The sequence below is a fragment of the Pieris brassicae genome, chromosome 4 (assembly GCF_905147105.1).
Source record: "Pieris brassicae chromosome 4, ilPieBrab1.1, whole genome shotgun sequence".
NCBI lineage: Eukaryota > Metazoa > Arthropoda > Insecta > Lepidoptera > Pieridae > Pieris > Pieris brassicae.
This window is the reverse complement of record NC_059668.1, coordinates 20106201-20120616: the sequence shown is the minus strand read 5'-3', so window position 1 is coordinate 20120616 and position 14416 is coordinate 20106201. Positions and strand designations below refer to the sequence as shown.

The 14416-nt window shown below is 32.7% G+C and overlaps 1 protein-coding gene across 1 annotated transcript in view; it reads left to right on the top strand.

Moving 5' to 3' along the window:
- LOC123709072 overlaps positions 1–14143 on the top strand; it is a 33027-nt gene extending 18884 nt beyond the window's left edge. The window contains exon 2 of the mRNA XM_045660171.1: positions 12556–14143. Within this exon, the coding sequence (XP_045516127.1) occupies positions 12556–13129 (574 nt within the window). The 3' untranslated portion in view covers positions 13130–14143. The remainder of the gene's footprint in view (positions 1–12555) is intronic.
- The last annotated feature ends 273 nt before the right edge of the window (positions 14144–14416 follow it).

The following is a 14416-nucleotide window of genomic DNA, read 5'->3' as shown; positions in this document are numbered from 1 at the left end:
TAGCATTTTCTTCTCGACGATCCAGTATCACATAGTAATAATATAGGTGTTGTAGCGCCAATATTTATTTATTATTTACATCTTATATATAAAACACAGTTAAATTTCGTGCATAAAAATAAATTTAAATTGTTACCTGATGTTATAGATATACGACTTTTCTTGTTTTTCAGTTTGTAATAGCATTTATGGAGCTTGAAAACCTTTAAATGTATTCAAGTAGCGTATCGCGTTCCTATGCATCTCTCGCAAATCTTAAACGATACCATTTCCACATTGTTCGGTCTCATTATATCGGAAATAATGTAAAACGGTATCGAACTATTCGTATCTTGGTATTCGCATTACGGGCACAAATACTACAAACACAATCAACACCTTCACGTTCTACGATAGTCTATGACGGAAATGATTACGCCAAAGGTTAATCTCGAACGGGAAAGTAGAAAATTGAGTGAAACGGGTGAGTTGAGATCTTTTTGGTGTAATGCAGGTTGAACGTGCAACGATTTCTTTTCTTCTTCAGTTTAGTATTTATTTTCTAACTGCAAAGCTCTTTGCCAAATGCTCGAATCAATAATTATAGTATGATTTCGAAGAGTGAATTTAAATTTGATAATTTATTAATTATTGACACCAACAAATCAACAGCAGTGTCGCAAACTAATGCTACTAGACCATTAGTAGCTTCAGTTTGTGACTCACATCTCTTAAGTAGTAGGTTCGATCCCTGGGACACCAATGGAGTTTCTTTCTATATGCGCATTTAACATTCGCTTGAATGGAAAAGGAAAACTAGCTCACCTTAGACACGAAAAGTTTCTGTATCTATATTTGGTATTTTTTTCGTTTTTTTTAATTAATTACTTAGGATGTTATCTGCTTCTCTCTAATAAAAATCACACTAGAAGCTTGATGTTAGAACTGTGTTATGTCATATAAAATATTAGTAATCATAACAATCAAATATACGGTGTTTAGAATTAGATGTACAATAATGTGCCGCGTGAAATGTATGAAAGCGCCTGCTCCTGTTTCACCATGCCTACTGCTGTTAGAGCACAAATCCTTGTTATTTCGTTTATATATTTCTTTTATTAGTCTAGTTAATTACTTAAATATGTCATGTTCAAAGTGGCGTAATGATTGCAGCTTCTTACAAACATTTTGTAAAACAAAAAACTTGGCGATTAAAAAGCGTGGCGGAGAGTTGAATGCCAGTTCTTCTCGTCCGTTCTACGCCTTTGATCTGATGATGTAAAATTATTATCATTTAATTTGTATTTCTTAATTGATGTTCGAAGTGTTCAGTGTGTTCATGAATAAATGATTTTGAATATGATAAAGAATACTTGTGTTTTAGGTGAATTATACATGATATCATGATACAATACTATACATAATACAATTATATATGATCATATCAGGTAAGAATAGTGTTCTATTCGTGCAAAATTGAATGATTATAAATAAAAATGAACACACACTTCATATAGAATGAAAAACATAAGATGGATTGTTTAGGTACATATGTTTCCCTAGAAATAGTGGTATTTTCACAAGGTCAACGACCAATGGCCATCTTCACCCAGATCCATGACACTACTCAATTTACTGAGCAAACTGCGCGCTGGAGTGTTTTGTGGATGTCAACAACTTTAACCGTTACTATGTAAATAACTTCTGGTATGTAATATATGAGTTAGACCTTAGGTTACACCTCTGAGTGTAGAAGCACATTTATAAAATATCTACAAACGTTTGAAGCCTTCATCAAGTAACCTATTCATGAATAGGCGCGCACCGATCTTTAAAATCAATATAATTAAAACTCTTGTTACCCTTACAAATATGTGGTCATAACGTATTATTTGATTTGATAAATCATATCTTCCTGTATGGAGTAATTTTGAGGTGTATTTAGTGACGCAAACGGCTTTTTGTATTGGTGAAAGATTTCATTTTGTTGATTTAGTTCTGCTAATCTATCATTTTCTGAATCACGCCTACTTCTACACCTAATTGCAGATATTGAAATCGCATTTAAATATTACACTGAATTTTTACTATATATTTATTTTTAAAACAATAAATGTATAAAATAATTCGACGATTTTATTCAAGTAAATAAAAATATACTAAAAACACGAAAGACTTAAAAAGTGTAAGTCTGTTTTAGCATATCTAAAGTACTGCTCAATGCTAAATAAATCTTTAATAAATAGAAATGTTTACTAGTAGTCAGTTCCTACTATTACAAGTGGGTTAAGTAGTAAAACCCTTTGAGATTTGATTAAAATTTTATTTGAAATTGTTAGTTATTAGAACAGTACTGCTGCATTTGCTAAATGTCTATTAAGGAAGCTCCTTAGCTAAGAAACAAAAAAATTTGAAACTAGCACCCGCTACTACAATGATGATAAATATAACATTTAAAAAGCATTCTAACTGTTGTGGACATTTGACACTTAATTCATCTAATCTAACAACTAAGATCTTTTATTTATTCCAAACCTTACCTGACGACAAAATATCAATTACGAAACATGAAACAGATATACAAACTTTCACTTGTTTCACTCCATATAGGATATAGTAATAATCGTTCTATAGATTGTCTAGAATGTGGGTAAAAGCAATATATATCATTAGATGGAAAAACTTAATGTCGAGTCTTCAAACGCGGTTTCATTCCTGTTCTGAACTTGATTCAATATTTTCTTCCATTTTAACGCAGTACTAATGTTTATTTTCAATACATTCTAGGCTTTATATACATACATAATAATAAAGGACTTAGATTTTTGTATCTGTCTCGTGATCATTTGTTTTTTCGAATAGGCAAGCAGCCTTTCGTGCCTGACCCACGCCGTCGTGTCGCCTTTTTGTATCTAAGGCATGCCGGTTTCCTTTACCGTACGAGCGAGTAAATATATTTATGCAGAATGTCCATTAGTACGCTCTGCACACCCGGGGTCCAACCTATGACCTCAGGCATGAGATTCGCACGCTGTTGTCACAAGGTCAACAGTGCTAAAAAATTGATACTAATAACAACTTGCTTGCCCAAATTAAATTGATTTAATGAATACCTTTTTCTTTTTAATATTTCGCAGGGATCAAACTCTGTCTTTATATTGTATTTTAAGCCGCAACTTTTCTATGCTCAATGTGTTTGTGGTGCACATTGCTCGACTTCACGGTTCGACTTTCGAGCATTTGTTTCAAAAGGAAAAGTTCGTTTGAAGGAAATAGATACTAAAAATCTGCGCACCGCTTTAATAGAAATATTTTTAATGATTCAACATTTACTTAACTACAATTAGTTCCAGTTGATAAATGGCGGTATCGGCATCATTATTCCAGCACGATATCTTTAGCTAGATGTTAAAAGCAGTTTTATATAGTCTGCAATTAAGTTGCTTTATCACTTAACTGACGTTTACATGACATTACATAAATGGATAATTGTCATCTCTACGTTCATGTTCATTATCGATAAATCGCGTGCGCAGTGACATGCAATTTGAATCGTACTAAACAAAATTAAAAATAGCTAAGACATATCTCATCATGTCTTTGGTTATTGATGTAAAAATATACATCTGTGGTGACATAAGCTTTATAAGTGTAAGGGAATGAAATGGCCAGAATAACTAACAAAAACGTGAAAACATTTTCCATAAATGTTCAATAAGTGTATGTAAGACTTACAAAAATAATATTTCATTCAGATAACTTCATTATTTGAGTTTTGTAGCTTTAACATATAAGCGAGTCATTTTTGTGTTAAAACTACTAAAACAAAATGAAACATGTGGCAGCTAATTAAAGCAAGACAACATCTTTTGTTTCAGTCTGTAGTTTCAGCTCATTTATCAAAACCATTGTGTCAAAAGCTTTGTTTTCATCGTATATCATGTATAATATTTGTTGTATCCTTTACTATACAGCAAAATTTGTATGTGTGAGCGTGTGAATTCCCATAATTGGAATGTCTGCGCCAGGCATACATTAACTAGTTGACAGCATTTACGATAAAAATATCCCAGCCTATTAGCAAAGAGTTTTTACAATCATGCTGTGATCACCAAAGACAATTGCTTTTATCTATGGTCTTGATGTGCAGGTATTCACCACAGGACATCGATTATATAAAAAACTGATTAATTAGACATCTATGTCGTATAATTAAACGTGCCTTTTATCTACTTTTCAAAATTCACTAGTCTTTGTCTAAAAGGAAAATAAAGCATTTTCCGTACGTTACATTTTAAATAAGTATTTGAGCTACGGCTTTCTATAAATATTTTTTAAAGTATTTGTAAGTAAAGTATGGCTTAAATCTTTAAATAGAAAATTTTATATAAATTTGCTTACGTAAAGAGTTACAAATAAAATAGAGTTGGGAATTTCAAAAGAATTCATTGTATGACACTACGTGACTTCGGACATTTCTTTTTTAAATTCTCGTCCCGTGACTACACGGAATTCAAGTAAAATAGCCAGCATTAAAAATTCCAGACAACGCCGGCGTGTGTTGCCATTTTTACTTGACTCTGTTAAGAAGTGCTATTTTTAGAACTAAGTGCAAAATTGTTACGGACAATACAGACTTTAGACTTGGGTAACTTCTTCAAATCGTTAGATAGTTAAGATATCTTGTTTAATAATATATATATATATATATGTAAATATGTACCTACTTCTATTGAAAATATATTTATAAGTAATATTACAGCTACACATATCCATGTAATATACAAAGCCAAATCATACAAAACAGAACACATATACGAAACAGAAAACATTTTTTTAATAGTAATAGGAGGCAAAGGGTAGGAGGCTCACCTGATGTTAAGTGGTACCACCACCCATGGACACGCACATTGCCAGAAGACTCGCAAGTGTTGGTACGCTCTTTTCTTGAAGGACTTAGGGTCAAATTGGTTCGGAAATACTTCAGTGGGCAGCCGGTACCACAAAGTGGCTAGCACCACGTGGCAAAAGCTACTTTAGAAAACGCTCAGTTTTGGAACATCGGACGTCGAGGTGATACGGATGGTATTTTGTCTTCACGTCCCATAATGATACTCAGCTGCAGCCTGCAGGTATTAGACCAAACAACTCCTCTGAACACTCTCCAAGTCAATCAAGAGTTTACTTTTTATAATGTAGTAGCCTTAAAGGGTTTTTCGTTCTTTCTTCTAGTAAAGGCATTTTTCAGACATTCCCATGAAACCAGAGCAATAGACGATATAATTTATACATGTTTAAAAATTCCTCATTTATTCTTATCGTCTCATCTGAATCTTGGCTATATGCTTAAGAAAAAATCGATTTGAGACATTATCTTATGACGACTACCTAGATAGATACCCTTCCTGTTAACGAGATTCATCTCAGGGTATTTTAATTTTATCATTCACGCCTATTAGATTACAAGTACTGTGAGTACATAACGACATTCTTCATTGCATTGAACACGATATAATGATTTTAATGAATCATTTTTTAAATTAATATCAATTAATATCAATATCGATTACAATGATAAAAAACTGATACAATGTTAGACTTTCGTTAAAGCGCATACAGCTATGGAATAAATGGCAACTTGAGTAGTTCTTGTAATGCAAGTTTCTTGTTTTATTTACTGCTGGTATTGTTGCTCATTTATAAAGATTGTACCGAGTAGGATGGCAACCATGACTTATAGTTTAAGATAATTAACGTTCTACCTTGTGTCTACTCTTTGCTTCTGTAAAACAAAAAAGGTTTTAAATCTATGTAAACATTTTACAAATACATCTTATGAATTAGAATAAATTGACTTTGGTGTGTTATACTACGATTCTATATTTTTCTTGTAAGCATTTATGAATTCTAGTATAAAAAATATTATTATAAAATTAATTAAGATTTTTCGTTGTTTACTTCGTGGATATGAATGCAACACACATGCGAGCTTTCAGGCAATGTAAGTGTCCATGGGCACTTAAAATCAGATGAGCCTCCTGTGTTTAAAAATAACTCACTGGCACTACAACCTTTTTAGGTCTGGGCCTAAGATTTGTGAATCTGTTTCATGATCATTTGTTAATCTCATAAACTGGTGGGTGTTCAGCCTCATGTGTCTGACACACGCCATGGACTTTTTGGGTCTAAGGCAAGCCGGTTTCCTCACAACGTTTTCCCTTCACCGTTCGAGTGAATAAATGCGCACATAGAAAAAAAGTACATTGGTGCACACATCGAACCTACGACCTCAGGGATGATAGTCGCACGCTGAAGCCACTAGGCCAACGCTTCTCCTGCCCGTTCGCCCCATGTTATATATTAAGAAATATATAACATTCTCGTAAAAAATTAAACTTCGAAAGATCCCTTGATAAAATTTAATTTCCTCAAGTAAGAGGAATGTGGTTGTGCATTTATACGGCATCCTGACCACGGCAATTTATTAAAATGTCGACAGAATAGGTCTACATGGCGAAGGATTTATGGGGCATTTCGTAATAACACGCAATTTCATTATATAATTTTCATAATCATTGTCTTGTTCTAGTCGTTTTAAGTTTTTACTACATGTCTCTTAAAGAGCTTACTTTTGTAGGCAAAAAATTAAAGTTAATATGTGTAATTATCTCTGTTTTTTTTAATTTGGCATGTTCGTGTAAGTACGCTCTAGATAACAAGTTAATTCAGTAATTATTATTATTTTCTGTGACAAAATGGCATGTCTCATATTGCGTGACTGGCCAAAATGTTAGAGTTATGTATGAGAGAAAAGACATTATAATAATTCAAATGCTCTTCCTAGAAGTGAATTAGGAGTCTTTAGTAGTCGGAGATTTTCAAAACCTTTTTTTATTAATGTTTAGGATCGTTCTTTTTTAAACATATTACTGTAAATTTTATAGAAAATTACATTTGAGTTGAGTAAATTTTACAATGTCTACATAGATGTATTATAAATATAACATTCATCAACAACCGAGGAGCCGATCCTATAATTTGCGTCGTTAATTTCTATTTATTTATTGCTAAATCAAGAACATATTTTTATAAATTTATTGTAATGAAACATTCAAATCCGCTTTTGTAAATGTTAGCTAATAAACTGGATGAATAACCCTATCATTGATATACATGGAAACTATGCCTAGCGACACAATAACAATAAAAAAAGGAAAAATAAAAACCAAACTAAGTTCACAATTGTCCACTCACGCGAAACACAGATTTAGAATTTTAAATCCGTCCGTTCAATCCGATAGTTTAATCTTTTAAATGTGTTATCTTTCTATTAATTTAAACATCGTTTGATTCATAAAATAAATGATCACTGAATATATGAGTATATATCGTGACGGCGACGAATAAATTGTCGTAATCACTGACTGACTACTATAATTTTCTCACTGAATCATTTACTCCGTATTATTTAAGCAAATTGGGTGTGGTGTTGAACATGCAATTACACAGCGGAAGATTCACGTTCACAAATGGAGTCGACTATATATATTTGAAGACATTTGATGTCTTATAAAAATGTAATTATTTATCTGTGCTGTTCCACGGCGTCGAATTGGACGCTGATAGAGACTATGTCAAACTGGGAGCGTATGAGATCTGGGTATAACGACGTATGCTTTAAATATCTTGGAAAAATCACATACGAAAAGCAATTAAGAAAAGGAAACTTGAATATTTGACACGTAACACTAAAAAATACGTGCTCCTACAACTAATCATACAAGGCAGGTGGCTGGTAAAAATTTTAGTCAATGATTTAATTTAAGCACCAAGTTCAGAAGCGTGGCATGCAAAATTAAAGTAGCCAGGATGATCTCCAACTTTCGAAAGAAGATGGCACTATAAGAAGAAGATTGCTAAATATTGCAGGTTATTCCATTTACATATATCATGCATTGTTATTTAAAATGTATATATGTAAATTCTTTTTCTAAAACGCAAGTAGGTGATTAGCGTTCTGTGGTTCGAACGTGTGTCAACACGTTCGACTTTTTGAGTCTAAGGCTTATGCCAATATCCTAGCGATGTTTTCTTTACGTACGAGCGAGCGTTAAATGCCCATTTAGACCTAAAGTCCATTGGTGCACAGCCTCGTTTGAGACGACTTCAGGGATCTGAGTCGCCACAGGACCAACACTGCTCTACTCTTTGACTTTTTAAAACTAAAACTGATTTCAATACAGCACTATCTATGTTAGAGATCCAGGTATACATTTGTTTTATTACACTTACATAAAACAATTGACTTATACATAATTATTACGTACTAGTAAAAAATCACAGGATCGCAGTAATAGTTTGAACGAAATGAAGCTTAGCAAAAGAGTGGCGGTAGGCGCCAACATAAAATTAAAATTACAAATTCATATCTATTATGAGAGCTAATGACATACAAGACAGGTGTGCATTAGACTGCGGTTAACCAGTGGTTAAAATAAGTAAAAGTGTAATAGAATTATCCAGTAATTCCAACGTAAGGCCAAATTGAAAATGTGAAATAATTAAAGAAATAATTAATTTTCTGTGCTCAAATCACTTCCATAAATATTCGTTTCGTAAGAGACAGTAAGGAAGTCTAACATGATCAAATTAAAAAAAAAGATTTTTGTTTTAAACTTGTCTCTGTCTGATTAGTAGACACTGACGTACCCAGCGATATAATTAGAATAACAATGAGGGATGTGATACTTTCTGTGACCCAATTGAGTACCGTCCATAAACTAAAGCATATTGTTATCTATTAAAAGTCCTATGAATGTTAAATACATAGTATATCGATAAATTGCTATTAACTCTTATAAATTGCATACATCAATAAAACTAGCTAGATCCAATGTGGCTAAAGACCGGACGTAATTTATAGTCTATGAATGCACATATAAATTCCATACGATATTTATATCTTATGTGATAATATTATTTTTATGAAAACCCCATAAATATCGTAATTAATGTATTTTTATGAATATCTGACACATAAATTGTCTAAGCACAAGATAAAATAATATATATTGTTAAAAAGACTTTGAAATCATTTAAAACAAACCTATTTCTATATATTCTGTACGGCGTTGTGCAATAGCAAGCCCATTGAAGACTTTTTCACAAAGCGCGGGAAAACGTGATCTGTCAAAATTCGAAACGGAACTTGTCCGTCAAAGCGCGCCATTACGAAAGTGCATTTTGTGCATGGCGCATGCGACAGCCGGTGCATTGACCCCAGATTGACCTCGAGGTCAAGCGGTCACAAATGTTAGGGCCAACCCACACGTTTAGGCTTTATAAGATTTATGTGGATGGAAATAAAATATTATAAAAATAATGGTCTCATAGTCAGAGTTTATTTTTGTAATTGATTTATTTCCAATCCGGAATTCATTGCTTTTTATGTGAAATTTTCGTTTATGTAAATTAGGTTATTATTTGTATTTAAATCACGTTTTCTCTGTATTTATTTGAAGTAATCTTACAGCCAATATTTATTCAGATTATAAAACAAAACATTTAGACAATATACAAAGCCGAAACATATTACATTGATAATCAAAATGTATGAGACAGAAAACATACGTCAACTACAGAACATTTATAGATAAAAACCTAAAATTTAACATTAAATTAACGACAACTTAATATTTTCAAGATTTTAAGGGGTAATTAGCTACATTCTCTTAATAAATGACACCTCAGTCAATAAAAAATTAATTCAAAAAGTCCTTTATCATCAAAATATATATTTAATTCGGTTAAAATATTTCTATAGTTTTCGTCACACATTCAATTTTAGGTTGTATAAGGTATTCGTGCTTTTAGGTTTATGTATGTAATTAACAGGTATAAATACAAGTATTTAAACATTCGAAGAATTACGGTACTTTTACTACTTAGAATGGCTAGGCTTTTACCGACAGTTATTCCTATTGATTAGTGTTCTTTATGACTTTGGATTGCTTTAAAAGTAATTAATAATATTATAGGTAAAGGCATTTAACTGTCGCAATAATACAGGCAAAGTTTCCTTTTTTATATAACGGGGCACACGGGTAGAAGGCTCACGTGTTACCATTACCCATAGACACCCACATTGCCAAACGGGTGCAAGTGCGTTGCCCGCCTTTTTTATAGAAGCAGTTTAGTAGATAAATGTATACAGTGTACACTTTATATTTCATAAAATCGAACCCAAAACAATTGTTTAACGAATATTCAATGGTTTCGTATGAGTTAGCTTGCGTTACACTAACCACACTAATTAACTAGTATAGTTGTAATATAGTAAACCAACCAGTAGTCATATAGTAAAATATATTGATGCCCATACGATTATGTATTATTTATTTTATGTTACTTCTGTCCAATTGTTCGCCTATTCATCAAAACGATTAACTCGACTCGATTTCTAGCAACAAATTCCATAGGGTACAAAATGCTAATTACTTAGCTTGTCTACCCCTTCCCCCACTAGCAAAACACGTTATTAGTCATGAATTTTATTTTATCTGTATTTCTGGATTTCAAAAGACGAACTTCAATCTCAAGGTGTAGAATAATGTGAGGTCGATATCGCGATACGACTATTTATTGCATCTGGCAACACATTGGCGTATTGTAAATCGAACAGATTGCAGACTTACGAGTTATTGATAACACCACTTGTAACTTTAGATTCCTATATAGCAATATACCTCAAAAATTTTAAGTTCAGATAATAACCACTAATAATCACTCCTTCGTAACGTTAGTAGAAGGTATTGCGACTGTGGAGTTGCATCACAGAACAAGACACGCTGCACGAGACTGACGATCAACGTCCAGTAAGGGAGAGGCACCAAAAGAAGAAGAATAATATAACATATACATAGGTTTCTTTTACCAATTTATGATCATAATTATAGGAAAACAGAGCCGAAACAGTTTTATCACCTACATTATATACAGCAATTAAATAGGGTATATATAAGGCATGTATAGAACTCACTAAATTATAAAGTTTATTACTTTTCTTTTGAATATACATAATATCAGATTTTCAATTTAAATTACTCCGATGATTAGGAAACTCTAGGTAAATATAGAAATCACGGTTAACCCCAGAATATTATCTTTTAGATGATATTCGCGTACATAGATTTTTTTAACTTTCCAGTCGCGTTCGTCAAGGCAAGTCAAGTAGGAAAGCTCCCTCGCCTAGGTAATGGTATTACCTGTAAAGATCTTTACTTGATCAGACCAGCGAGTGGGGAATCAGTTTGGTGTCCTCCTCCAGTCACAATACGTTTTTTTTTTCAATTTTCTCGACCTCTGGGTGTTGTCCATGTCTCAAAAACTTAGGATTCATTAGAAACAAAGTGTCGAAAGAGGATTTTTTATCTGTATCCGTCATAGTATGAACGTTTGTTTTTTTAGCTGTCTAGGGAATCCTAGGCATCCGCCTTCAACATCACATTTCCAGAACATCTATTTTCCTTCTTACACATGTATATATTCATGTATTGTCCAGGATTCAGTGTAAAGAAAAATACCTTTATTTCTTACCAGGCTTCACTTAATAAATAATACTTTTAATAGTTTACAAGTCATAGTTCTAATTCTTGGAATATGACCCAACTAGTTTTTAGGTTATACGCCATGACCACAGGACAATAGGCCATTGTGTCAATTCTCAGAAACGCTAAATGCAATTATGCAAACACTTACATATGCAGTGTCCCCTGTAACTTACTGTATAATTACATATCGATACGTCTTCGTGCAAGTTATACTTTTGATAAACGAGAAGAAACAAGACGCCATTTCATAATTGGAGGTTATTAGTTGTTGTCCGCCATTTCTGCATCTGTCATTCGTTTTATCTGATATTTTGTATACATATTTCTGTATCAAACTAATATAAGACTTGGAAGTAACAGTGGCTATTTCTTTCGTACACAGCCAATTGACCAAAAAATATGAATGAATAGACTTTACAAAGTTTTAGACAAGTTTTATTACTTTTAAACATTCGGGGAAGCATAGTGTAAACGTTTTACGATGTAGCTGGTGTGTGCTAATTGCTTGAGGGACATTAAGAGAAGACAAAGCGGCCCTTGAGCTAAGCAAACAGCACGAACACGTCAATGGACCCCTCAGTTCGAAACCTGTTACTGAATAGTGCAAATGTTTACTCTCTAGAAATTTCGATGTCAAACGCAGACAATGAAATGGGAATGTGGCATCTTGAACCAAACTAGTTTTTCTATTGCAATTTTGTAGTGAATTAATTATTAATTGCAATTGCCTCCCTCCTTTTAAGTCCATGGTGGCCCTTTATGGGAGAGACCCATATGGTCTTTTAATTGGAAAATACAAGATATAGCATATCCCTATTTTAGAATTTAGTATGGTCTACATTAATTTTGAGATTACAAATTATTAGTTTATTGACGAGAAACTTAGAATTTATAGACGAAAGTTTTCTTTCCAATTTTAAGCAAACTCATTATGAATCTGTTTTAAGCACTATTTCTACCTTTTCAGGTCAGCAATCCTGCTACTCGCAGTAGCAGCTACGTGCGCAGCGCCAGCATCAGACAATAACCTCACACAGGACAAAAATGAGCCATCAACTCATGAGTTTCTCAGCTCCCTCGGTCTTAAGAAGCTGCGTTTACCAGCCGCCCACCACAGAAAGCGGTTAGCTGAACAAGGCAGGCGACATAGTACTGGCGACTCCAGAATGTTCGTGATCAAGCTACCACCAAACATGAACTACTACAGTAATATAGACCCCGCACCAGTTGCAGCCAGGAAATTACCACTTCAAATGCATGGCAACGGAAAACCAGCTCGTGTGTATCATTGGAACCTTCCAGTTCTCAACAAGCTGGCAAAAAACCGGCCTCAGGCGCGTCTCAATGATGACATAGTGAATGTAGAAAACAGTCCAACTTGGGCAAAGGCTCACCCCAATGCTATAGAGTCGATAGCCTACTATGTCCCGGCGAAGGTTCCGTCTTTCAGAAAATACTACTCTGGTAATGGAAAACCCAAGTCGTTTTACGTCTTAGAAAAAGACAAGAAAGCTGCGGAATATCACAAGTTCCTGCCATAATTTCACGTATTCAACCTGTATAACTTTCCAGGCTTGCATTTTGCTACCTTTGAGTACCACAATCTTATTAGATTTGTTAACATAATCGCTATTGTTGAAATGCATCGTATTTTTAATTATCAATGTTGCCAGTTTAAAAAAATATTCCAGTGATTTATTAAATTCGTAATTTTTTCTTAATCTATGTTATTTATATTTTACATTCAAAACCCAGTGATACATTATACTTTACTATACTAAAAAGGTTTTTCTCTGAAATATGTACACGCAATAATCGTCCAATATTATAAGGACATATTTTGTTTGTAAATAGTGGCTAATAGCTTAAGTAACAATAGGTGCTTCAATAATTACTGAAGACTGCGATACGAATTTAAATTATTATCAATTAGCTTTAGAATTATTTAAGAGCCAAAAATTCAAATAGAATTCTGGACCAAAAGATAGGGTCAGGGATTACTTTTTGCCGAAATTTATTTCTCTTAGTTCTATTTGTAAACTTAAATCATAACATTTTAAAGATATGATATTAAACTAAGCTCAAAATGTGCATTTAATCAAATATTAATAATATTTTATAATGTATAGCTTTTAACTTAAAAACGCAACGCGTGCATCTTGGCCTTAGGATCGGAACAGTAGGTTAAAGGTCGAATTCTGGTTTATGACAACTAGATAGACTAAAATACTACTGAGACGCAAATTAGTAATGTCACTTATCACAAACTATTTTTGCTTTATTTCAAAGGCAAGATAGAATAATGAATGTAATATTCAAGTTTATAATCTGTGCTTTGTACCAAGTTTTAATCAGAGCAAAGATAAATAAATCTTAAGTCAGAAATGTTTGAACACAAACTTTTTTATGCCGAATTTGTTGTAAGTGCCGGGCCCCGAACGTACGTAATAAATGTATAGGAGAACCTTATACAAGGTTTAATAATTTAATAATAAAGGCAATTATTGTATTTGATTATTTGGTTTAGCCTACAAATATGTAGTCGATCAACTTAAAAACGCTTTAGCTTTATTTTAGTTTTAAAACTAGATGTTAAATGTAATTATTTCATATTTTGTACAACATTTAATGTAATAAATAAATCGTTTATAAATAAAAAATGTTTTTTATTTCTTTATATTTTACGGAAACTTATTATATATATCTTATATGAATTAGATTTTTTATAAAGTCAGGCTCACAAAATAATAATTAATAATGACATAATTTCATTCTTAATTTTTTTTTATTTTTATTAAATTTTTCTCTTGCTTCTCAATAAAAGTACC